Source organism: Chlorocebus sabaeus, chromosome 7 (genome assembly GCF_047675955.1).
Source record: "Chlorocebus sabaeus isolate Y175 chromosome 7, mChlSab1.0.hap1, whole genome shotgun sequence".
Taxonomy (NCBI): domain Eukaryota; kingdom Metazoa; phylum Chordata; class Mammalia; order Primates; family Cercopithecidae; genus Chlorocebus; species Chlorocebus sabaeus.
Genome location: NC_132910.1, coordinates 45,699,448 through 45,727,373, shown reverse-complemented (window position 1 = coordinate 45,727,373; position 27,926 = coordinate 45,699,448). Strand labels below are relative to the sequence as shown.

The window sequence follows — 27,926 nt, the reverse complement described above, 5'->3', positions numbered from 1 at the left end:
AAGAATCCAAAATGTTTGTTTCTGTGAACATTAACAAATTTATGTCTTTAAGGATAAAAAATACTGCTAACTTAAGATCACTGAAAGACTCTGCATATGCAGTAACTCAAACTTTATTCTCAGTGCTTAAAATGAGATAAATCTGCTAAAAGCTAGAATGATCCTCAAATTAACTCAATATAATTCAAGTATACTGATGTCTTCTCCAAGACAATGGTAAATTTTAAAAGGATACAAAAATATCTCATCTATGTTCACTATTATATACCCACCTATAAATTTCAAATTCTGAGAAGAGTTTACTTTTAGTTCACTCTAGATTCACAGAATGGCTTAAATATTAACTACTCAGTCACAACATAAAACTGAAAGAATGATAAAAGGAATTCAAGTGGAACTAAATAATGTATAAACCAAACAGATTAACATGAGAATTGTGGCTATAGTCTCACTTTTCCTTCTTCTCTGTCACTTAACTTCACTTGAAGAAAATGGTTAAAGTCCACATTTAAGCAAAAAGAAAAGACTCCTTGTGTTCATGCATACGAAAAATTCTAGTCAATCAAAAAGCATTTGTCTACTCTGCTTAGAACTGTACCACATGCTACACACACAAGATGGAGAAAAATATAGTCGTCTTCTTCAACCTCCTTTATTATCCAACAACTGAATTGCTATTTTTCTCTTTCAATACCTTAGATAGAAGTAACTAAATTCTGATACCTCCTCTGCACAATGGAGTAAAATAAAATTTCATAAAACAGAGACCAGTAAAATGCTATGGATATTTGGACTCAAGAAGAAAACTGCATGTGTTTCATAATAGCAATTGGTCCACTTGGGCTCCAGTGCAGAGAATGTAGATAGGTTACAAGGATGAAGAATTAAAACAGAGCTAACATGGAATAAAGCCTAAGGTTAATCTTTTTTTCAGAAGCAACAGGATTTTGAGCAGAGGAATAATAAGACATATTGGTGAAACACATCTGGAGAAAACATTTCAAAATCCTCAGAAATTCATACTGCCACCTTTTACAGCCCAGGCACACTGAAATTCCAAGAACAGTATTTTAAAGCTCACAGATGAATAACAACCAGCTGAGGAGGGAACAGATGCAAGTATCTAACTCTAGACCACTGCTTTTTCACTACGTGTTTCCTAAACTTCAGTTGTTCATTTGTTAATATATCAAATGTGCATCAATGGACAAACAAATTGTGGTAAACACATAAAATGGAATATTACTAAGTCATAAAAAAAGAATGAAGTATTGATACATACTGCAACACGAATGAACATTGTAGTATATTTGAAAGCATTATGTTACGTAAGAGGCTAATAAAAAAAGAACAAAATCATGTCCTTCACAGCAACATGGATGTAGCTGGAAACCATTATCCTAAGCCAGCTAATGTGAAATCAGAAAATCAAATACCACATTTCTCACTTATAAATGGGAGCTAAACACTGGGTACACATGTTCATAAAAATGAGAACAACAGACACTGGGGAACATAAGAACGTGGAGGGAGGATGTGGGGGAAGGGTTAAGGAAAACTACCTACTGAGTACTATGCTTACTATCTGGGTGATAGATTCATTCACACTTCAAACTTCAGCATCACGCAATATACCTCTGTAACAAACTTGCATATATACCCCAATTTCATATATAAAAGTATGAAAACATAAAACATAAAAACAAAACACATTTTTCTGAAATTAAAAAATAAGAGGCTAGACATAAAAGGTTACATATTATATAATTCCACCTATGTGAAATGTTCTGAACAGGTAAATCCAGAGACTGAAGGCAGATTGGTGATTGCCAGGGGTTAGGGGGAGGAGGGAATGGGGAGAAACTGCTTAATGGGTATAGCATACTATTATGTGGTGATGACAGCATTTGGAACTAGACAGGAATGATGGTATACAACATTGTAAATGTACTAAATAGCATTAAATAGTTCACTCTAAAATGGTTAATTTAATGCTACATGAATTTCACCTCAATAAAATTATTTGGAAAAGAGTAAACAGCTCTTGGGAATCAAATATATGATAGCACAATATTTAGTAGATGGTGTGCCTATCATGTGCTGTTTGCTCTTGGATCCCACACTTCTGCCAGCTCTAATTCCTGGTGACTGAATATACTCACGTGGTACAGGAGGTTACACAGACGCTTTACAAAAGCTAGTTGATAAAGTTTGGGCCCCTATCTGTCTCAGCGGGCCCAAGGGATATGATTCAACTCAGTGCTTATTTTTCCATCTTCAGAATCATAGTTGGAACAGACATATTTGGCACTGGCAGAAATCCCCTATTATATTAGTTCCCTGACCCATGAGGTATGGGCCACTATTACAGGAAACACCAAATCCAAGTCCCTAGAATTGTCCCTCTCAATCAAAACAACAATAATAAACAAGTACTACAGCCTGAAAGGAACTGCAGATATTGACATCACCATCTCATCCCAATGTAAGATGCCTCCTTGACCTATACAAAAAGTAGATGAGTCTTGGGAGAATTATTTAAGAGTATCATAAACAATCAAACTCCACCTGCAGCTGCTTTACAGGATGTGGTATTTTTGCTGGAGCAAATCAATATGGCTATGCAGTTATCAATCAAGCACTTGCTTTTTCCCCTTTCCCAGTTGGATCAAACGGAAGCAATCTGTTTTTATCCTGGCAGGTTTAATGATACACCTTCAGTCTTCAGAGTTATAGTAACTTTCCTGGCTCTCTCAAATAATACAGTACTCACGGACTTCGATGGTTTTGCAGAGTCCAGAGAGTATCACTTGATCCACTATACTGAAGACATCATGTTGACTGGACTTGATAAACAGGTAGTGGGTATTTTCAATGGTACTGGTCAGATACGTACATGCCACGTATCAGGGTGAAGGAATGACCATCCTCACTCTGAGGCCCATCACTTTTATGGGAGTGTAGTCTGGAGCATGTTGCAAACTCCACTCTTAAGAAAAGAAAGGCTGCACCTATCTGCCTCTTTAGACTGTTTGGACATTGGGAGCTCCCTGCACACTGGAGGCAAGATATACTTCATTCGGGTGTGTACTGCTTGATTGATTTTATAAAATACCTCTTAAGATTGTCAGTTATGGCTGGGCTTGGTGGCTCACGACTACAATCCCAGCACTTTGGGAGGCCGAGGCGGGTGGATCACGAAGTCAGGAGTTTCAGACCAGTCTGGCCAACATAGTGAAACACTGTTTCTACTAAAAATACAAAAAATTAGCCCGGCATGGTGGCAGGCACCTGTAATCCCAGCTACTCGGGAGGCTGAGGTGGGAGAATTGCTTGAACCCAGGAGGCAGAGGTTGCAGTGAGCCAAGATTATGCCATTGCACTCCAGCCTGGGCAACAGTGGGAGATTCTATCTCAAAAAAAAAAAAAAAAAAAAAAAAAAAAGATTGTCAGTTATGAATGGGGCCTGGGTTAAGAGAGGGCTCTGTACCAGGTCCAGAGTGCAATACAAGGTACTCTGCCATTTGAGTTTCATGAAACCAGCAGATGCAATGATTATCCAAGAATCTGTCGCAGGTAAGGATATCATATGAAGTCTCTGGCAAGCCCAAATGGGAAAATCGTTGCAGAGAGTTTTAAAGAAAGATCATCATATCCTCTTCTATTGACCAGAGTCACTTTTGCTGTGACACATGCATTTCCAAAAATTACTACACTATGTAAAATTGTTAAAGTAAAAATAGCTGTTAGGAGAAAAACTGTTAGAGATACAATGTTAAAAACTTCATCAGTGACACATAAAAAGAAAAGGAAATCTAACAAAAATGATACCACAATTTTACACACACTAAATAGTTAACACATAAATACTACAATAAATATGAGCTGAAGTTTGCTTGTGGACATTGGCAAGGTTACAGCTTATGAGTTATTGTGAAGTGGTAGAAGATGGGTTATCTGAAAATGAATGGAAATGTGTAACACCAGATACAGAAGGTTGTAGCTCACTGTCCTTGTGTTACATCGGCTGTACTAATTTAAAATATAAAGAATAAATAAAATTTTTGTGGTGTTGCCGGCCTCCTCCTTTTACACTAAAGCTGCCTGTATGGTTCCAAATTCGTCCAGATGCCATACAAGACTATCCTAATATCTTCAGCAGTAAAGCCATTATCTTCAAGGCAGTCCGACTTTTTTCACAGCATTTAAAACAACTGATCACTTGTATTATGTCATGGCGTACAGACTTCTGACTTTCATCATCACTGTCATCATCATCTTCTGCATTCACACAGCCAACAGCGGCAAGTTGCTGAATGTTTTCTGCGGTTAGATCATCAGGATAGGACCCCAGAAACTTTTCAACATCCTCATTTTTGACTGCTCCAAGTCCAAACTGCTTTCTTAGATCAATATAGCTTGTTTTAAACTTTTAAAATTTTTCTGAAGGATCAAATTCTTCAAAATAAAGAATCAAGTCAAAGGCAAATTTCTGCCACACATAACACAAACACTCTTGGTATATTACTCCAGGCTTCAACAATGACATTGCAATGTTAAACCTCTTCCAACATTCTATAACCACTTCTGCATCCCTGCCTTAGATAACATCAATTAATATCTTAAATGTTCACTTTAAAATAGTAAGCTATAAACACTGCTATCACACCTTTAAAAAGGGGCTATTATCAGAGAGGCAGTTTTTGGAGGCAAAAGGAAGAATGTAATATAGGTTGAAATCTGCTTTTGGAGAGAGAGAGCTTGATACACTGTAAGAATTTTTAAAGTGTGTGTGTGTGTGTGTGTGTGTTTTTAAAGTTTTGGGGCATTCACCCTCTTTAACAGAGAACTAAGTAAAAATATAAATGCAAATGTGGGCAGTCATCCATACATTTTGCTATACCTGACACGAACCTCAAAGGCTGACTTTAACAATTTCTTTTAAAAGGCTCACAGTTTGGTAAGTGATATTATTGGCTTCAGCTTCAGCTTCAAATCTCCATTTAGCACTGGTGCCGAATATCAGTTATGTCACCTTTAGGAGCCTTAAATCCCAGAGCATGTTTTCTGTCTTTCATATTTGGGTTATTCGAGGCATGCGTTCTTAACAGGTATTTGTTTAATCAAAACCAAGAATTTAACACCATGCACAGCTGCCTTCAATTTACTTCTGTATCATTGCTGAAAAACTCTTTTGCAGCTTTCATATCTACACTAATGGTTATGTCCGACAGCCAAAGGCTTAGGAAACTATAGCATTGTTTAAAATCATTAAAGCAACCACTACTGGCACTAAAAGGAGCCACTTATGCAGGGTACAGCGACTTCTATTTTAGGTCTATGTATATAATTACAAAGATCTATACGGGAAAGGTTGTCCCTTAGTTTATCACCCTTTGGTCTTGAATCCAAATATTTGACAATCTTTCCTTTTCTTCTGTTTCTTTAGGCCTTGCTCTTACTGACTTTCCAGCACTTGAACCTGGTCCAGCCATACATACACTTTAATTTTTGTGGCATTATCTTTGATGGTCCATAATGTGGATTCCTTTATATCTCTTGCTTGGGATCTATCATATGTTCTTATTTCTTTCCAAATGTTCTCTTGTTTCGAGCTTCTCCTTAATACTCAAAACATTCCCTCTGCATGCACTGTGTGGCATTTTTGAACCAGAATGCTGAGATAGGATTGGGATGTTGAATGAGTGCTTTTTTCAAATAGAAAAGATCACAAATGTCAAAGAATAGCACATCACCACCTAACAGGATAATATACATGGTAAAAAGAGGCAGCCAGTGGATACTGGAAACGTGTGTGTTTTATGCTTTCCTATGTAGCTTGGTTCAGCTGGAAGCAATTTTCTATGATCACCTACTATTTCTCATGGGCAAAACTGCACATAAATACAGGCAAATTTTGGATTATACTCAAATTGTTCTCTAATGTATTAACACTGGAATAAATTCACATTTTAAAAACAAAAATGACTGATGTATTCTTGTGAAATAGCTAATGACTTTATAATAAATCCTGAAAAAGGCAGAACAGTTGACCACAGAACATCAAATGACCATGAGACTTGAGTTGTTATGTGATCCGGGTATCTGATTTACCTAGCCTAAACCTTAGCACTGGCAGCAGCAACCCATCAAGTAGAATGGTATACTTGAGACTGGACTTGAGTAGGTTCCAGAGACACAAATAAATTGCATGTGCAGGTGTCTCAGACTCTCACGGTACCTGCTTCTGCATCACTGCTGCCCCTTCTTCAACCAATACCTGAGGCATTATAAAAAATTCTTTATGACCCGATAGGTTGGGCACAGTGGCTCCCGCCTGTAATCCCAGCACTTTGGGAGGCCAAGGCAGGCGGATCACTTGAGGTCAGGAGTTTGAGATCAGCCTGGCTAATATGGTGAAACCCTGTCTCTACTAAAAACACAAAAATTAACTAAGCGTGGTGGACGCCTGTAATCCCAGCTACGTGGGAGGCTGAGGCAGGAGAATCACTTGAACCCAGGAGGCAGAGGTTTCAGTGAGCCGAGATCATGCCTGGGTGACAGGGTGGGACTATGTCTCGGGAAAAAAAAGAGAAAATTCTTTATGACCTGATAAAGAGGGGAGAAATCTTTAAACTTCATGTGTTTGTTATGAGACAGGTCTCATAACACTGCACTGGAGTGCAGTGGCATAATTATGGCTCACTGAAGCCTCAACCTTCTGGGCTCAAGTAATCCTTCCTCCTCAGCCTCCAAGTAGCTGAGATTACAAGCTGCCTGTAAGCATGCCTAGCTAACTAAATTTTTTTTTTTTTTTTTTTTTTTTTGCAGAGACGGGAGTCCCACTATATTGCTCAGGCTGGTCTTGAACTCGGGCTCAAACAATCCTTCTGCCTCGGCCTCCCAAGGTGCTGGGATTATAGGTATAAGCCACTGCACCCAGCCTGAATTGGCCTGACTTTACAAAAGATTTGCATAATTTTAGAACCAGCCAAATGAACAACTGCTATAATATAAATCCAACTCAGAGAGTAGCCCTGTGTACAACTTTGGGCAGTACATCTTGTTGCCCATTTTGTGTACCAAGAGACGGCCAGGGGTAGAGATCAGCAATATATCATGGACAGAGGCTAACGAGAAGAACAAGACTGAAAAACTGGTAACCAGGAAGTCTGGGGAAGAGGCACATTGTTGAACAACTCAGAATATAAGTTATTCTGAGAATACAGCCAGGCGTGGTGGATCACACCTGTAATCTCAGTGCTTTGGGGGGCTTAGGTGGGTGGATCACTTGAAGTCAGGAGTTCAAGACCAGCCTGGTCTTGGTGTAAACCCATCTCTACAAAAAAATTAAAAAAAAAAAAAAAAAAATAGCTGGGCATGGTGCTGCATGCCTGTAATCCCAGCTACTCGGGAGGCTGAGGCACGAGAATTGCTTGAACCCAGGAGGTAGAGGTTGCAGTGAGCCAAGATCACACCACTGTACTCCAGCCTGGGCCAGAGTGAGACTCTGTCTCAAAAACAAAACAAAAAAAGAAGGTAAACTGAGAATAGAATACAAGGATAATGGTATTCATGTGAATGTTCAACCAAGGGTGCACATGTGGCAGAGAAAATTTTTAAAGATCAGGTATACAAGATCACCCATTTTGTGAACACCAGTTAAGTCCACAGCCACTTGAATGCCTGCTCAATAGGCCCATTTACAAATGGCCATGGCAACTGGGTTTGAGTCTGTGCATGCAAGTCAACAAGGTAAGACTTTCTACACCAAGATTAATCTGGCTACTGCTACGGTCAGTGCTTAACCTGCAAGGAACAGAGGCCAACAATGAGTCCCCATTATAGCACCATTCCTTGGGAGATTCAGTCAACTGTCTGACGGCAGGATGATTAGACCTTCATAATTCATCATGAAAGACACAGTAACAGATAACCTACTCTAAGTATGAATTTGCCTTCCCTATCTACCTGCTTCGGGAAACACCACTATTATGGGTTGTGTCCCCTCCAAATTCATATGTTGAAGTCCTGCTGCCCAGTACTTCAGAATGTGACCTTATTGGAGACAGGGTCATTAGTGAGATATTCAAGTTAAAATGAGGTCATTAGAGCGGGACCTAATCTGACTGTTGTCCTTATAAAAAGGGGAAATTTGGAGATTAATACACACACAGTTCAGAGAACCCAATGTAATGAAGAGGGCAGAGATAAGCAATTAATACTGGATAAATTTAAAAGAAAGCAAAAACAGTCACAAATTATATAGAAGCATAAATTATCTGGCTTAGTTGTGAAAGAAAAGAATGATTCATTTAGACAAATTTTCAGGTCTGATATCCACAGACACAAAATAGTCTGTGCTTAAACAGGCTTCATACTGGATAAATTAAAAAGCAAAAACAGTCACAAATTAAATGTAGACATAAATTCCCTTAGTTGTGAAAGAAAGGAATTCATTTAGGTGGATTTTCAGGTCTAATAATATCCACAAACTCAACATATTCTAAAGTTAAGCAGCCAATTTTGATACTGTAATTCAAATGTAAACTTACATGATCCAGTCTTGTCTTTTTTATAGATTGATCATCATTAAATTCATCTTCCTCATATGGCTCTGAAGAAGAAGATAATTTTCTTTTCCTGGGCCCACCACCTTTTAAAGCAGAGCAGCACACTCAAACTTTGCACAGAAACAGCAAAAAAATCAATTTAATGTAAAACAAAGGCAAAAATGTATTATAATGAATTACTAGACAGTTCTCTTGATATCAGTCCCAGTGTTTGTTGTTCTACATATGACCGAATTGAAAAAAAAAAAGTCAACATTCTTTGCAGTCTTTCAGAAGTAGAAATCACTGTAATACTATATTCATAAACCATCACATTATTTAATCTAAAAATACATATTTCTAAATTAATGAGTAATTCTACAGAGCAACATTAGGAGGGAGGGTTTCTTCCCAGTGGCTGAGTGTTGAGCAGTGAAATAAAGTTGACCCCCACCAAGTTTAAGTTATCTGAATACCATCACAGAAACCAGTAATTTCTGTGTCTACTATATACCAGGCTTTGCGCAAGGTCTTTTATAAACTATTGTTTCATTTACTTTTCACAAACAAACCTACAAAGTAGGTAACATTTTTATTTCACAAATGAGGATAGAGATACAGAGAGCTTAAGCAACAAATGCTTTTAATGTAAAAACAAGAGAATATAACACAGGGTACAGCAGTAACAGGAAATTTGCACATTGTCATGACTGGAAGACAACAAACTTGAGCTACATATGCTACTTATGTATGCTCGTATACATTTTGTATACATTTACCTATTTCTTAAATACTTTTGCTTTCAGAGAACAAATTTGTCAGACATATTGCTGTGCTACTATGAAAGCACCTGCTAAAGACTACAAAGGTTTAAGATTTCAGCATTAATTATATCAGAGCCCTAACTATGAAGTTGAAATAAATACATACGTGTCAGCTTAAAAATTTCATTAACATGGCTATTACAAAATAAAATGGAATGTTATTAACATTTTAAAGCACAGTATTCTTGTCAGTACAAATACTAACCACAATATTCTAAATGTAATATTTTAATTCTGAAAAAAAAAGCTTCAAATCAGATAATTTTGCCACATCACCTAGACATGCTGAATTCTTTCCTAAAAAGAACAGAACAGAAGCCAGGTGCAGAGCTCATGCTTGTAATCCCAGTACTTTGGGAGGCTGAGGTGGGCGGATCGCTGGGGCTCAGAAGTTCAAGATCAGCCTTGGCAATATGGTGAAACCCCACCTCTACTAAAACAACAAAAATTAGCTGGGCGTGGTGGTGCATGCCTGTAGTCCCAGCTACTTGGAAGGCTGAGGTGTGAGGATCACTTCAGCCTGGGAGGCAGAAGTTGTAGTGAGCTGAGACTGCACCACTGCACTCCAGTCTGGGTGACAGAGTGAGGTCCTGTCTCAAAATAAAAAATAAAAAAAGAACACAACAGAACAGCTAGAGAGACTCCTGACAATATCAATAAATTCATACTCTTTGTGAAAAAACTTTGGATATACATTTTTTTGTTTCTGTAATTTCATATTCAAAAACAAAAACTTCAAAAGAAACAGCACAAAAACATCCCTAGTGTTTAATATGCAGGCTGATAGCTGTCTATTAAGACTGCAATTTGTAGTTAAAAAAAAAAAAAAAAAATGTGAACTGTCACAATTTGCAGATCTGTTAAAGATCACTTACAGGTATTTGAAAAGGTCTTTTGTTGAAAACTGTCCTAAAATGGCAAGTATAGTTTCCTGTCTTAAAGACATAGTATATTGAAGATTAACCTTATCTTCAAGGTTAGACAAAGCTGTCATTCTATATACTACCACAAAGTACACTGCACTGAAAATGAAGATGTCTGATGAGATTGTTCTGTCTGTTCCATGACACAGCATGGAAGTTTAATTAAAAAACAAGAAAATCCTAAATTTTTGTTTCCTTGTAATTTGCCACTTAACAATTTTTTTTTAAATGAAATAATCTGAAGTACAATGGAAGAGTAAGAAAAAACTCAGCTGAAGCCAAATAAATTTAGTGAGGATTGTAAACTCTGTGAGGGCAGAGGTTGTATCCACTTTGTTTCCTCATGTAGCCTCAGTACCTAAGCCACAGCTACAGCCTGTGCTACCTAGTAAAGCAGCATAATAAATATTTGTGAAATTAATGAACAAGTTGAATAAGATGAATTGCTCAAGAGAAAAAAGATTAGATGCTACTGTGGAATAAAGTAATTCCACAACCTGTTTGTAATGAAATGTTTATGGACTAACGAGATAATCTGAGAGCAAGAATGTATTGGGAAGCTGCAAAACTTCCCAAGCATTTTGTAGCTCAACAAATGTTCACTGAGCCTGTAATTTTTCAGGAGGTTATTTTTTTTTGAGACAAGGTCTTGCTCTGTCACCCAGGCTGGAGTGCAGTGGCATAATCCTAGCTCAGAGGCTTTTAAAATAAGTGCTAGGGACGCAGTAATGTAACATTCTCCTGTAACTTTTCTTTAATCATCAGATGACCCTTAAACAAATAGCTGCTAACACTTGGTATGTACTCACTATGTACCAGGCACCCTAATAAGAAGTATACATTGTTAGTTCTTCACAACAACCTCTGAGTTTGGCATTATATACTATTTTACTGCTAAGGAAACAAAGACAGAAGAGTCAGCAACACTGCTGATGGTCACACAGCTAATAATAATAAATAGAAGACAAAAAAGAATCTTGATACTTTGCGTAGGTAGCACCCACAAAATACTGTCTCCTTGCTCAAACTGGAGGAAATTAAAGATTTAAAATATTTCATATGGATAAAATAAAATCTTATGTAGACGTCTACTCAAATACAATCCACTTAGTGGAAGAAAAATTAGGTAGATAATTATTGAAGAATGGATGGGTCCATGGGAACACATACTGTTTTCTATTTTTGTACATATTTTAAACTTAAAAAAAATTAAAAGTAGAAAGAATCCACTTAGAAAAAATGAGCATTCACAAACATACTGTTGATAAAAGCATAAACTGGCATAACCTTTAACAAAAGGACATGGAAATACATATTAAAATTTAAAATGTGCATACACTTTGCTTTAGCATCCTAATTTGAAATTTAGCCTACATAAATAACATAAATCTTTGTTCTATTTACGTATAAGGACATTTACTTTAGTACTACAATAATGAAAATGTAAGTGCTAATTAATAGGGAAACAGTTAATAAACTAATCCTGTGGGTAGTCACAGAAGAATGTGAAGCTATCCATGACAAATTATTAAATGATTTTTTAAAAGATGCAAACCAATATATTTACATTTTGTAACCTAATGTATGTGTGTTGTATACCAGTGTATACAAGCAGGAAAAAAGTTGAGAATGACATAAAAGGTGATTATAATTTAAGGGTGGTTAATGAAGTGTGGGTTTGCTTTAACTATTTACTTTAAATACTTTTTTAGTAGGGTCAGGTGATTTTTACTTTTTTTTTTTTGGTAGGTGCAAGTTAAAAAAAAAATTATTAAAAAATTGGACATGCTTCTATATTGCAAGCTCATTCAAATACATTTATTTTTGTATCCCAAGCCCCAAAACACGAAAAAATATTTACTAAATGAAGAAATGCTGATTACCAGCTACAACTTTCCCTAAGACATTATGTTCCTACTAAGATTTGTAAACCTATAATAAAACCACAATGCAACTAGAAATTATACTTTAAAAAGAAAGAAAATATATCCTGTCAAAACTTCACTGTTATGACATTTGGTAGAAAAGCAGTAAAATTATCAATGAGAAACTTCTTTCCTTTCTAGGGAAAAAATCTGAAACTATTAATACCTCACAGGTTCCTATAACAATTCATAAAAGTGTTTGATAAACTGTGGAGCAATATTAATGAGAAGGTACTATTATGATGATGTAACAATAAATCGACAAGGCTTAAAATTAAGTCAGGCATACCTGCATCACCAAACATCAGCAAGGCAGCAGCAATTGCCCCATCCATAGTGCTTGTTGATTCAATCAACTAACAGAACGAGAAAAGATTAATGTTTTAAATCAGCACTTTAAGAACTGTTTGTTACTGAAATATTCAAAAACAAATATATTAAATATAAACATGTTAGGAAAGTATGTGTGTCACAGTTTAAGTTCATTAAGTCCTATGATAAATTTTCAGAAAATCTGTTTTACGTAAAAGATCTGAACTTTAAGTGTATTTTACAATGTATCAGGTTGACTCATCCTTACTATAAAGGAAAAATTAAAATATAATCACATATATACAGTATATTCCAGGTTTTTTCTATTTTAATTACAAAGTTTTACACAAAATGTCCTACTTAACACTTAACATGTAGGCACTCTGTGCGTGTGTGTGCATGCTCACATTTGTGTACGTGTGTGTGTCAGATGGAGACAGAAAGGGGAAAGAGGAGACTGACATCTATTTATATTTTTTTAAATTTTTAAATTTCTAGGGGAAAAAGGACAATTCTACTCTTTTAAAAAAATCTAACACTGCTCAAGATAAACGGGATAAGGGCTCTTAAATTTTACTCTATTTCCGAATTGTTTGAATTTTTCAAGAACATACGCATATATTACTTGCACGACATTATTCTAACACACTGTTCAGTAATTTTAGATTTCAGAAGAAACTAAAATCCCCTATTTTTCTCCTGTTATAGTTTCCCATATTTCAAATGAGTTAGTTTTAAAAAGATCTTACTTTTAAACAAGGTACTTTTTGTATTAAATCAAGTAGCCTCAAATTAAAGTGCTCTCTTCCATATTAATTTTTCCTAATCTTGGAGGCTCAGATATATCCTACTGGCCCCTCTTCATTTTCAAAATAGCCAAAGCATATTCTTAGCAAGCCTAGAACTATTTCACAACCTCTTGAATTCTTTTATATGGATTTAAAACCTTTTGTTGAGTAATTTATAAACATTACCTTTAAATCTCTAGAACTGAAGGGGATCACTTGAAATACAGATTACCTCAAGAGAGTGCTCTGCTTTGGAGTGTGTGATATGCTAAATTTCCCAATTTCAGATACTGATTAATGAAACATGCAGGGAAATTATACATATCAGTCTTATTTTTCCAATAAAATTACAAAATTAGAGATATTTTTACAAGAAAAAACAACTCTTTGAACTACATTAAAAATTGGCAATCAAGTGAAAGTATTTTTAAACTGAGATTTGGCCCTTTATGTTAAATATTTTAATACTCCATGTTTATTCTATTGGAAGCTCTTTCTTTATTAATGCTTTAAAATATGTTAGCCCTTGGGTCTACATTTGTTTCCATTAAAAAAAATAAAAAGAATCACATTAGCAGACAAGTAACACTGCTGTCACAGAAAATGCAGACTCAAGATATCACTAAAGTTTCATTTAGCTAATAGTAAGACGGTTATCAAAATGGTGTGGGGGAAAAATCCAGTGGACTCATGTCAAAAATAACATAGAATAAAAATAATGTAATCTACACTTAAGAGTTCAAACTGGCAGGCAGAGGACCACCTATGGTTCATAGACATGTTTTGTTTGGCTTGAACTGCATGTTTATTTTTATCTTTTTTTAAATTAGTTAGCATTAAAAGGAACAAAGTACATGCTGCAACAGCGATGAATCTCTTCCACTAGGTGAAAGCAGCCAGTCACAAAATATCAGATATTTGGTCCCATTTATAAGAAATATCAATAATAGGAAGGAAAAAAAAAATAGATTGGTGGTTGCCTGGAGCTGGGAGAGAGAGGAAAACTGGAGAGTGACGAAACTGGAGAGTGACTGCTAATGGATACAAGGTTTCTTTTGGGTATCATTGAAATGTACTAAGATTATGGTGACAGTTGCATTATTTCATAAATATAGTAAAAACCACTAAATTGTACATTTTAAATGGCTGATTTTAGGCATAGGAATATAGCTGTTAAAGTGGTGACCAACCCTCAACAAAAATCCAGCCTTATGGCTTTATTTGAAAAATCTGAGCATCCAGTAAAAATGGGCTATCACTGATAGTTCACATGGCCATGTCCTGCTGGAGCCAGACAGCAGCTACCTCTTTCTAAAAGAGTATGTACTCTATAGTTACCACTTAAAAGTTATGTGCCTAGTCCATACAGATATGGTAACTCCTAAGTCTCATATTGTGGGGAGGAGAACTGGTAGTGGTAGTAGCGATGACAGATACAAAGATGAAAATACAAAGGACCTGCAATTAAATGATTCCCCTAAGATAATTCAACAAATAAGTGACAGAGCTAGGAATAGATTGTTTATTAATCTTCAGAAATTTATTCTCTACCTAAAACTTAACTGGTCAAATTTTTTTTTACTCTTATAATTAGAGATACCTTAACATCACTTTACAGTTCAACCATACTCCTTTACTTTGTTTCTGTAGTTAAATCAGTATTTCTCAGCAAGAGTGCTACTGGCAGGACTATCCTTAGTTACGCAGAACTGTCCTTTGTACTGTAGGGTGTTTAGCATTGCTGGCTTCAGGGCACTAAATGTCACTGCAAACGCTTGTCACAGTTTTATGGAGTGGTTCCTGACATTTCTGAGTATTTCTAATGGAAATGGGGAGGTTATGCATTTTAGAAACACTCAAACAAAAAAACTCACAACCTATGTTTGCTACTAAGGCTATAGTTACTGCATTATTTACAAATGAATAACCTCATCTATCAAAAAGTTAAGACTTTCAATAAATTTCTAGCATTTACTTCCTTTAAATTTAATAGTTATCTTCAAACATAAGATATCTTTAGAAAAATGACTATCCACTACTAACTATAGCACTGGATGCAGGAGAGATTTTATCATCATTACAGCTACAACAACCAATTACTATAAAAGAATATAACCTTAAGTAAATCACTGTCACTTCTTTGTGGAAAAAGTTCCTTCAAAGTCTGAAGTTTAGCATCTTTAAGATCTTCCAATTCCGAAAGGTCTTCCAATTCTGAAATATCATCATTTCTACGTGCCATGGAGGGAAGGCCTTGGGACTCTTCATCTTCGGATGGCTCAGAACTAAAAATATTTTTAGAGGAGGAAAAAACATTTTTAACGTATCACTAATGTTATTTCATTATACTGTCTATGTCTATACATAGTACAACACATCTGCAGTTCTTTTCAATAGTAAATGTAATCTATACTTGTCAGAAAGGGAACTTTTTTTTCCATTTCAGTGTAGTTATGTGAAAAACCTACATTACCAACGTCAGTATACACTGAAAAAAATCTCAACCCTGAGCTGGGATGGAAAAGAACAAAAGGAACTTCTAGTATTTATTTTGTTAGGATTCGCACACATTTATTGCATGCCCACTTCCTCTTTATTCATCTTCTTTCACCAATACTCTCCATATCAGACGAAGTTATGGTGCTCCTGAGAAATTATGAAGATTGAACAGATACAAAGATAAAGTAATTTTCAGGCCTACCTAGGTGTGATCAGGATCTAACTGCTAAAATCAGAATGGTTCCATTCAATAAGGGAATCTCTGCCAGAAACAAAACATTTCCTGAGCAAACAAAGAACATTTATTTCATATAAGGATTTATTCTACAACAACTAACTTTATTCCTGTTCGATTTAACTTTATATGTTTATCCTTTATAAAAGGTATTTTGAGTCAAATTTTACTCATTTATTTCCTAGACGAAAAAATCTCATTTTGAAATTTTGGTTTTCAAACATGGTAGGCATTCTAGAGATCAGAACTAGAATAGTAACAAATGAATATAAGTGCTAGAGACCAGAGAATGAAAGCAAGATGGGTCTATACTCAGGTATATTCTTAACATCAGCAAACTCAGACTTTGCTATGCTGCTAATTCTATTTCTGAATAGCTCTCTCAGACACATAACCAGAATATGCAATTTCTCTATATGTACTTACATTATTTCTGTTGTGTCCTTTATGGCACAATATGTGATGCTTAAGAACATCTAAAAGCAAATTCCCAAAGATCAGGAATATATGTGGCCTTTTTTTTTTTTTTGAGACAGGGTTCCACTCTCTGTCACCCAGGCTGTTGTGCAGTGGTGCCATCTTGGCTCATGGCAACCTGTGCCTCCCAGGCTCTAGCAATCCTCCCACCTCAGTCTCTTGAGTCGCTAGGACCACAGGTGCTTGCTACCACACCTGGCTAATTTTTCTGTGTTTTTTGTACAGACAGGGTTTCTCCATGTTTCCCAGGCTTGTCTCGAACTCCTAGGCTCAAGTGATCCGCCCGCCTTGGCCTTCCAAAGTGCTGGACTAATAGGTGTGAGCCACTGCGCCTAGCCAGAGTATGTATTTCAAAAGCTTCTAGGTTGACTTCCTGAGATCAGCTCTGAGAAACTGCTCTAAAGTAACGAGGCAAATACACCCCTTCATCACTATGCCTGTCCTTCAAAATTTGAAGACAATCACCTCTTCATCACTATGCCTGTCCTTCAAAATTTGAAGACAATCACATGTATTTCCTTTGCATTATTATACCTAGACTTCTCATTCCTGATGTACTCAACTTTGAATTTTCATTATGCCTCTCTATATTCCCTGCTCCCTACTTGACTTTGCCTCTTAGCTGACTGAGAAAATGAAGGCATTCAGGTTGAAATTCCTTTATAATTCCTGCCCTGGATAACCACTTTCAAAGATATTTACTCTTTTGGCTTACCAAAGATACTTACTCTTCTGGCTTACCCAGTGATCAGACTCACTGATCTAACAAATTCACGTGCCTCATGTTGTATTAAATATTGATGTTGACCATGAGGATCATCATGGCTTGGATTTATCTTCCAGATTACAAGAAATACAAGTGATAGAAAATAATGTCATGAAGAAAAAGAAAAACCAGCCGGGTGCGGTGGCTCACACCTGTAATCCCAGCACTTTGGGAGGCTGATGCGGGTGGATTACCTGAGGTATGGAGTTCAAGACCTGCCTGGCCAATATGGCGAAACTCCACCCACTAAAAATTAAAAAAATTAGCTGGGCGGGGTGGCAGTGCTTGTAATCCCAGCTACTAGGGACGCTGAGACACAAGAATCGCTTGAACCCGGGAAGCAGAGGTTGCAGTGAGCCGAGATCACAACACTGCACTATAGCCTGGGCAACAGAGCAAGACTCTGTCTTTAAAAAAAAAAAAAAGAAAGAAAAGAAAAAGAAAAACCTATTTTTTCTGAGGAAAGAGTTGATCTCTTTAGAGAAGTAGAAAAGGGGAGTGGCCCATTCTAGATTAACACAGTTGAAGCCTAATAGCCAAATGTAATTTAGGTCTTGGTTTTAAAAAAAAATCAGCTATAAAATACATGGAATCTGAACATAAGGTGCAAATTAAATGATACTAGAGAATTGTTCACTGATAGATGGCAGATACATAACCAGTAATAAGGGAGAAATGCTGGGATGTCCGTAATTTAAAACACTTCAGCTAAAAATAGTAACAGACGACACAATAAACAAATATGGAAAACAACTGTTAAATCCCGGTGGAAGGTACACAGGTGTTCATTATATACTACTTCATTTTCTTATATGCTTGAAACTTTAAAAGAAAAAAACCTGTAAAAACAACAGAGTTGACCACTTGTTCTTTTTTCCAGTCTAAGATAAAGAAGTACCTTCCTGTTAAAGACAAAGTCCCCTCTCACTACTAAGGCATTCTAGTCCTTTCTACATCTACAAGACTCTGCTTTAACTATCTACTATCTTTCTCCTGAATCCTTTCTACATCTACAAGACTCTGCTTTAACTATCTACTATCTTTCTCCTGAATCCTTTCTACATCTACAAGACTCTGCTTTAACTATCTACTATCTTTCTCCTGAATCTTCTCTCTCTTCATAAGCTCTTCCTCCCCAGCCGGCAATCTGCTCAAAACTGCATTAATTAATTCAAATTAATTCCATGTGCCAGGGTTTCCAGGCACTATGGACACAGCAGGAAAAAAAAAAAAAAAAAGCCAATTCTCCTCTACTTCACAGATTTTATTAGACTGATCTTCTACCTCCTTTCTTATGGAGTTGTCAAACTTACTGTTTTTATTTCTTTCGCACAACTACTTAGTGAAACTGCTCTAAGGACAATAATGTCTTCTAAACTGCTGAATGGAATAAAAACTTTTCATAGCTTATCTAAGTTTTCCTTTGTTGTCCTGTACATTGTTGACAAATATACCCTTGAATATTTGGCCCCACCCCCACCTCATGGATTCTGCAACGTTACTTCTAATTTTCCTTTCACCTTTCAGTCTGTCCTTCTGAATCTCCTTAACAGACTCTTCTTCCTTTGTTCACCTTCAATTGCTGAAGCTGCCTACGATTCTGTCTTCAGTTCTTTCTTGTCTATGAATGCTTCCTAGGAGATTTTATCTACTGCCAGAGTTTCTAGCATCTACATCAGTGGGTTCTCAAAGTTGGGCAGGGGGTAGTTTTGCTGCAAGAGGATATATGGCAATGTCTGGAGATATTTCTGATTGTCTCGACTAGGGAAATGCTACTGGCATCTGGTGGGGTGATGTCAGAGATTCTTAACTAATCATCCTAAACGTACAGGACAGCGCCTCACAACAACGAATTATCTGACTCCAAATGTCAATAAATGTCGAGGTTAAGAAACTGATAACCAAAATGCCCATACATGGGGAATGAATGAGTAAAATAAGGAACGTTCACACGATGTAGAACTATGGAGCTGCAAAAAATAGTAAAAATTTCTAGAACTGATATGATTTCCAGGAGATACATACATAAATGCTAAGTAAATAAAGAACAAATGAATATACACACAAGTAGTATGCTATCTTTTGTGTAAGAAACAAGAAAAAAATACACGAAAGTATGACAATAAACTAAACAAACTGATTAGTTCTAAGGTTTGAAAGGAGAAGGGATAGGAAAGAGAGTGAGGGAGTGATACTTTTCTTGAGTATATTCTTTGTAAAGTTTTGATTTTTGGAATCTTATTCATATTTTAAAAATTTGAAAGTAAAATTTAAAAGAAAAGAACAAGGAAAAAACCCTAAAAGGAATACAAACTAATTAAGGGTATTTCAAATGAATAACAAAACATTTAAATTAATTAATAATCCAAGTGCACTGACTGTATACCCTCAATCTAAAGACAAAAATAAAACTTATAAACAAATCTTAAACTCTACTTAGTGGGCTTAATGGTCAAGTAGTATGGGTGTAGCTATTCTAAAACTATTTTATGCATACTTGATGACTGAGCAGATTAGTAAATACACTGACACTGGTAGACGTCAGGGTTCTCACTGTCAGAAGACAACACAGAATGAGAGGCAAAGAAAAGCCCTGTAGTGACAGATTAGAATTATCAGTATCATTATAAACAAATGATTAAAAAACACACACACACACATATTTTCACATATTTCTTTTTCTCTCTCCCTAACTCCAACCCCCTACACCCCAGTATTTCCTAGGTCCTTCCGCAGAAAGGGCAGTGACATTAATTCCTACCTCATCGGCAGCAAAGAAAGAACACAAAACAAGTTTCTCGATTTCCGAGTATCATTTCCTACTAAAAAGAACCAGAACTACTTGGAGAAATAGCTAATTTTAATTTCAGGCTTGAGGTAGGAGAAGTACAAGTCTGGAATACCTTCTTCCAGAAAGGAAAATGATAGGAATCCCTCACACAAACACAACAGCCTGTTTGAAGGGGCCCTCATCTGTCAAAACTGAGAAATTTGTGCACCAAAATGAAGAATAACAGTAATAAATTATAAACCACTGAATAAGTACACATATATAATTTCATTTTGATATTTATTGCACCACATAAATAAATGTGTAAATGGGGAGAAAAGGGAACATTTCTTTACAGACTACCAAATACAAGTATAAGGTCTAGAACACTGGTTAGTATACCATCATTTTGCAACCATCATTATCATAAATTAATCAGGCAAAAATCAATAAATACTAAAACTACTGAGTGAAAGCTGGCTAGGGAATAGGACTATTACCCAGTCTCAAAATATCTCTCCACAGATAACTTATCTATTACAAAGGGAAAAATGGTAACTTGATAGACGAAACCTAGCAGGGGCCACGTTAATTGAGTCATCAAAGTTCAGCAATAATGGGACAAATGGATATCATGTGCCTCCTGACACATGCCTCAGGGTGCTATGACACACTGAGGACACAAGATCATTTAGTTAATAGTATGTACTATCCTTTCCACTTAACCTAAATTTAACCATGAAGAAACATTAAACCCAAATTTAGAAAGATCCTAAAAAAGCCTGGCCTATTATCTTCAAGGGTCAGTATCCTGAGAAACAAAAAAAGACTGAGAAATAGTTTCAGAGTAAATGAGTTTAAAGAGACATGACAAACTAAATCCAATGTAAAAAAAAAAAAAAAATTACTACAAAGTACTACTGAAAATACGGTCCAGGGACTGACTGCTAGTTCTCCAACTGTAGTCTGTCCATGACAACATAAGGAACAAGCAACAGAACGTAAACAACTACGTTACTGAGCACATTGCTTACTTCAGTTGTCTTTTTTTTTTTCACTGCAAATATTCTTGGTGAAGGAATCAGTACCTGATTTGCATTCTAAGACATATTCCTCATTTATAAATCAGTATTTTGAGTAGCAATGCTCAAAGGACATTATTGGTACAACTGGCAAAATGAAATATGAAATGTGTATAAGATAATAGTATTGTATTAGTGTTAACTGGTATTTCTGGGTTTGAAATATTACTGTTAATATGCAAATGAATGAATGACCTTGTTTTTAGGAGATAAATGAGAAAATACTACAGGCAAAGTGTTCAGTAATAATTGCTGTTTACGAAGAAAGTGACAATGCAATTGTCGGAAAATGCTAACAATGGGTAATTCTGAAAAGACTGTGGGAGTTGATAATGCATTACTTTTTTGCAATTTTTCTACAATTTTCCCAAAATATGCCAATTTTCCTCAGGGTTAACCATGCAGGATCTTCCCTACATTTTATCTTGGAGTAAATTTCAGAATGAGGCATGTTTATCACAGCTTCATGTGAAAAGTTCATTTTAAGATGAAGTCCTCATCTTATCAGAAGTAGACAGTCCTGATCTCTTGCTCTTTCTTACAACACTTTATCTTCACTTAACTTCTACAAGACCGTGTAGCCTTTTACCTCAATGGCTGCTCCTTCTTAGAACCTTCTACAAGTTTCTTCTCATCTCCCTGACCCTAAAAATCCAGAGTTCCCCTAGCCTCAGTATTTCAACCAAGAGGACTTCCCTTCTTCAGCCATACTGTACTAGTGTCCCTTACACTGATTTCATCTAATCATATGGCTTTAAATAGCAAACCAATACTCTGTCAACTAGTAAATTCAGACATGTAATCTCTCCCCAGAACTCAAATGTCCCAAACCTAATTATACCTACTTGACATCTCTATTCAGATGTCTAGGAGTGTTCCCAATCACAGCATGTTCAAGAATGAATTGCTAACTTTCCTTCAAAAGGTGTTTGCCCACCCACACCAGAAAGCCACCTTTATCTCAGTACCTAGTAACTCCATCCTTCCAGTACGCTCAGTCCAAAAATCTTAGGATGATCCTTGACTCCTTTATCTCCCAATCCACATGATCCCCAGCAACAAATCCTCTCTTGCTTCACCTTCAAAGTATATTCCAGAATCTAACCACTTATTATCCCTACCACAGGCACTAGCCTCATCTAAGTCTCCATCATTTTTTGATGGCTTATCACAACAATATTTATGCTTTTACTACCGCTCCCTTACAGTCATTAAGACCTTTTAAACAACTAACTCAGATAATTTTACCTCTCGGTTCAACATTCTCCCAGGAATTCCCATCTCAGTCAGAATGAAAACCAAACAGCCTATGGAACTAATGTGATGAAGCCCATCCTTCATTTCATCATTTACGATATGACTTCAGATCCTTCACTCTGCATCATGTCTCTCCCTCAAAACACTAGGCATAATACAGTCACTGAACATGATATTCCCAATGCCTGGAATACTCTTTCCCCTACATCTACATGGTTCACTTTCTCACTCCCTTTATGTCTTTGTTCTGGCACTATCTTCTTAATCAAGCACTGTCTTCTCAATTGAGGCTTTTCTGACCATGCTCTTTAGAAACCATTCCCTGACCCTTGAGCCAGGTGTAGTGTCTAACGCCTGTAATCCCAGCACTTTGGGAGGCCGAGATGGCATGAGTGCTTGAGGCCAGGAGTCCAAGAGCAGCCTGGTCAACACGGCAAGACCGCATGTCTAGAAAAAAAGAAAAAAAAAGAAACCATTCCCTGACCCTAGCTCCCTATTCCTCTTCCCTTTGCCCATAATACTTACCTTTTGACATACTATAGCTTTCATTTATTACTTTTCTATCTGACTAGAATATAAGCTGTGTGAGGGCAGAAAGGAAGCTGGGGATGGTTTGTTCACTGTTATATTCCTAATCATAAAACAGTGTCTAGCTCAGAGTGTTTCCAATAAACATGTTAAAATGACTTGATTCATGGACTGAAGAATAAATCATAAAGCAGTTATATGTGATCAAAGGTACTGATTAAATAATTCTTTTAAACTTCTATAATAAGGAAATTAAGTATCTGCTCTCAAAATCACTGTTAACCCCACCTCCTCCACCCCCCCAAAAAAATCACTGTTATCCAGAAAACACACACATTGTACCTCTCCACATCTATAAGTTAGAGAAAATAACCAAGATGTGGCCAAGAAAGGCAGGTAGGGCAAAAAAAAAAAAAAAAAAGGGAAGTCACCAAAATATCTCAAATTAGGTAGGGTTTTCCTTGGAAAATCTTGTACACATGCAAATACAATAAATCTATTAATCAGCTTACACAATAATCACTGTATCTTTGCTGAATGCTTTCTCTTGAACTGTATTGGAGCAATTTGGGGAAACGACATCTTCACTATCAGAAGACAAATCAATATACTGTATTCCTCTTTGATTTTTGAAATATGATATACTTGCTTTTCTCTCATTATCTGGAGTTTCTGGAACACTAGAATCTTCTGCAAGAGAATAAAAAGGAGAAAAATGTTTTCAGCAACTGGAAAACAAATCTGTTGTTAATTACAATCATGTGCTAAAATCTCAAATTTCATTCATTGTTTCCAACCTAAAAACCAAAATTCCCACCACCTTTTAAAGAAAAAACTTAATCGCCAACCAGGGCTGGTGTTAAATTTTCTGTTTCACAGGTTGTTTACTAACAAGACTTCACTGGAAATTGCAAAATAAACATAGGTTTGTGTTTTATATTCTAATCCTTTTCTCTTGTGCTTTTGTAGCACTTAGGTTTTGCTTGAGACAGCATGAACACCATAGCCCAAAAATTTCAATCCCAGCTCTTCATCTTATTAATTTCTCTAAGCCTTGATTTCCTCCTCTGTAAAACAGATACTAATAATCACAAAGTTAATATGCATATAAAATCAGATTATATATGCAAAGCATTTAGTTCAGTAATTGGCACATAGCCAGCATCCCACTAACATTAGCTCTTATGTTTACGTGGTGTAGGGGCTGAACTGTGTACTCCTCCTCATCATTCATAAGTCCCAATCACCATACCTCAAAATGTAACTGTATTTGGAGATAAGGCCTCTAAAAAGGTAATTAAGGTTTAATTGAGGTCACGTGGGCCCTATTCTTTGTGACTGTATTTGGAGATTGGACCCTCAAAAGGATTACGTTAAAATGAGGCCTACAGGATGAGCTCTTGAGTCCAATATGATTGATGTCCTTTTAAGAAAAGGGAGATACACCAGGGATGCAAAAGAAGGAAAGGCCATTTGAAGACAAGGCAGTCAAGAGATCACTTTACAAGCCAAGAAGCCTAAGAAGAAAACACATGCCAAGTTGATCTTGGACTTCTAAGCTCCAGAATTGTGAAAAATAAATTTAAGTCGCCGAATCTGTAGCATTTTGTTATGGAAGTTCTAGAAAACTAGTGTGACTGGTATCATCTGTCTGTTCAAAACAGGTCAATAAAGTATTACACCAAGATCTCTTCTCTCCAAGGGGTGAATTCCAATATTACTTTCCCTTTTCCCAATAAAACCACCATTTACCCTTACATATTTTAGGAGGAAAGGATCAGATTGAAGGGAGTCATATTAAAGTAAACATAGTGCCTAGTCTGGGAAATTAATTTTAAAAAGCAATAATCAGTTGAATCTTTAGTGCAAAGGTTAAAAATGATAGCTGTCATTAACTCTCTCATAGGTCATTAGCAAATCTTCAAATATAACAAACATTTAATCTTTACAATAATCACGAGGGACACATATCCCTCGTGAGAGAAATAAACCCTGAGAGAAAAAGCAACTTGCCCAAAGTCATACAGGAGAAAGCAGATCTGAAATCCAAGTCCAAAAGTCTGAACTGTTATACCCTAAAACTCTTAGTCACCTCCATTAAATTGTAACACTAAATTATAATGATCATTACTGAGGCTCACGAGCCATATCTGTAAATACAGACTGAACATTCTGATCCAAAAACCCAAAATAAAAAATGTTCTAAAATCTGAAATCTTTTGAGAACTGACATGACTCCAAGAGTGGAAAATTCCACATCTGATCTCATATAATCAAAAATGCTGTAAAAACTTCGTTTCATGCACAAACTTGGTGTATGTGAAATACAGATCAGTTGTGTTTAGACTTGGGTTCCATTCCCAATCTCATTATGTATATGCAAATATTCCAAAATCTAAAATGAGAAACATTTCTGGTCCCAAGAACTTCAGATAAGGGATACTCAACCTGTAACAATAACCAAGTACTACACAACTACTATTTGCTCTGGAGAAAACCAAAACACAAACATTTCTCTATTTCCTACAAAGAAGTCCTAGGAACAATAGCAAAAAGCAAATCATACTTTTTCCCAAAGGAACAATTTTATAAACATTGCATGCAAGTTGAGCAAACAACTCTGTATTGGAATAAGTCACAGCCATGTTAATTGCGACAAACATGAAGAAACCTACATATAATCATCACATACAAAGTAACAAAATTACAGTCCAAACTCCTATACAGTAAGTATAGAGGTACTTTAGACTCTGATTTTACAAAGTGTTCCTGATAATCACAAATCTAAAAATACATATAACTAAAAATTTAGATCTTTACTGTATCAAAAATGGGAACTAAAGCTAATGCATGTCAATTGAACACTTAAATGACAAAGTCCTACTTTCTGACACTTTAGAAAGGCTATGAGAGGCCGGGTGCGGTGGCTCACGCCTGTAATCCCAGCACTTTAGGAGGCCGAGGTGGGTGGATCACCTGAGGTCAGGAGTTCAAGATCAACCCGGCCAAGGTGGTGAAACCTTGTCTCCACTAAAAAAAAAAAAAAAAATTAGCCGGGAGTAGTGGTGTGCGTCTGCAGTTCCAGCTACTTGGGAGGCTGAAGCAGGAGAATCACCTGAACCCGGGAGGCAGAGACTGCAGTGAGCCAGGATGGCAGCATTGCACTCCAGCCTGGACAACAAGAGCTTAACTCTGTCTTAAAAAAAAAAAAAAAAAAAAAGGCAACGAGAAAATGAATTGTCCAGTTTTCCTTAAAAACTCTATTTTTACTTATTTAGCCATGCAACAATGTCTTTTATTATGTATGTGGTTTAAAGTTATTTCTTGAATCGCTCCATACACAGGCAAAAATAAGTGTGTTACTTAACACACTGCAACTTGCCTAACTTCATTATTGCCTAGAGAAGAGAAAATTATCCCCAAAATGTGCTTAACCAGGCCAATGCATCTGCCGACCTCCAAGAACACGGAGATGAACGTGATAGACAGACCGTCCACCAACTGAACCTTCATTCACCACCATTCGATAACCCTTGAGGCCCAGATCAGCAGCACATTTCTTGCCAACAATTATTAAGTGTCCAAGACTTTCATCATCATCTTCTGCTGCAGAAATCTGGGATATATGTTTCTGGGGTATCACCAGAAAATGTGTTGGTGCTTGAGGGGAAACGTTGTGGAAAGCAAGGCACCGGTCATCCTCAAAAATGATTTTGTCTGGTATTTCCTTGCGCATGATCTTCCCGAAGATTGTGTCGCCACCAGGCTGAGCCTTGGCAATCTCATCGGCCGTCTTGGCCTCTCTAACGCGCGGCGGACAGGGTAGAGGCTCGAAAGGTTATTTATTTTTAAGACAGAGTCTCGCTCTGTCATCCAGGCTAGACTGCAGTGGCGTGATCTCAGCTCACTGCAACCTCCACCTCCTGGGCTCAAGTGAGATTCTTCTGCCTCAGCCTCCTGAGTGGCTGGGGCTACCGGTGCCCGCCCCCACATCCAGCTAATTTTTGTATTTTTAGGAGAGATGGAGTTTCATCGTATTTGCCAGGCTGGTCTCAAACCCCTGACCTTGTGATCCACACGCCTCAGCCTCCCAAAGTGCTGGGATTACAGATGTGAGCCACCACGTCCTCTTTATTAAAAATGAAGACAGGAGGGAGTAGAGCATTGGACTGCAGACCAAAAATGAAGAACAATCTTTTCACCTGTGGGGGGGCCTAATATTTTATTAGTGAGGATTAGGAGAACTAGAACATTCTGAACATGATTTTTTATTGACCTTTTCTTTGTTTTTCTCCCTTACACAGACTATAGTACAAAATACATGGTGAAGACATACACATTTTTATTTTATTTTTTTTGAGATGGAGTCTTGCTCTGTCGCCCAGGCTGGAATGCAGTGGCATGATCTCAGCTCACTGCAATCTCTGCCTCCTGAGTTCAAGTGATTCTCCTGCTTCGGCCTCCCTAGTAGCTGGGATTACAGGCGCCTGCCACCACGCCTGGCTCATTTTTGTGTTTTTTGTAGAGACAGGGTTTCACCATGTTTGCCAGGCTAGTGTCAAACTCCTGACATCAGGTGATCCGCCCACCTCAGCCTCCTGAAATGTTGGGATTACAGGCGTGAGCCACCATGCCCAGCCCTCATTTTTAAAATTAACCTTTAATATGCTTAGTTAACAGAACAGAAAAAGAACACAGAAAAAAAATAAATTTGGCTTACTTCCCATTATGTATTTAACTACTTAGCACTTATCAGATATGTAATAATATAGTCTCAAAATATATACATTAAACATGTACACTGTACTGAACCAAGTGCCATCCTCACAGCCTGCTTGGCAAGTGATTAACAGAAGAAATAGTATAACTGGGGGGGGGGGGGGGGGGCGGTGAGGGAAAGCTATGATACAACATTTCTTCAACTCAGAACCCCTTCGTACTCTAAGTCCCAAAGAATTTTTCCTTAAGTCAGTTGTATTTCTGATACT

General features: G+C 36.8%; 1 protein-coding gene and 1 pseudogene across 2 annotated transcripts in view; both read right to left on the bottom strand.

Moving 5' to 3' along the window:
- The window catches only part of SMARCAD1 (SNF2 related chromatin remodeling ATPase with DExD box 1), an 84,011-nt gene that overhangs the window by 41,231 nt on the left and 14,854 nt on the right, over nt 1-27,926 (bottom strand). For both annotated transcript variants that reach the window (XM_007999287.3, XM_007999288.3), the window contains exons 3-6: nt 23,451-23,628; nt 15,441-15,609; nt 12,514-12,580; nt 8,556-8,656 (exon numbers count right to left, since the gene is read on the bottom strand). In XM_007999287.3, coding sequence (XP_007997478.3) covers nt 8,556-8,656; nt 12,514-12,580; nt 15,441-15,609; nt 23,451-23,628 — 515 coding nt within the window. The remainder of the gene's footprint in view (nt 1-8,555; nt 8,657-12,513; nt 12,581-15,440; nt 15,610-23,450; nt 23,629-27,926) is intronic.
- LOC103236676 (adenosine 5'-monophosphoramidase HINT1 pseudogene) lies at nt 23,635-26,773 on the bottom strand (annotated as a pseudogene).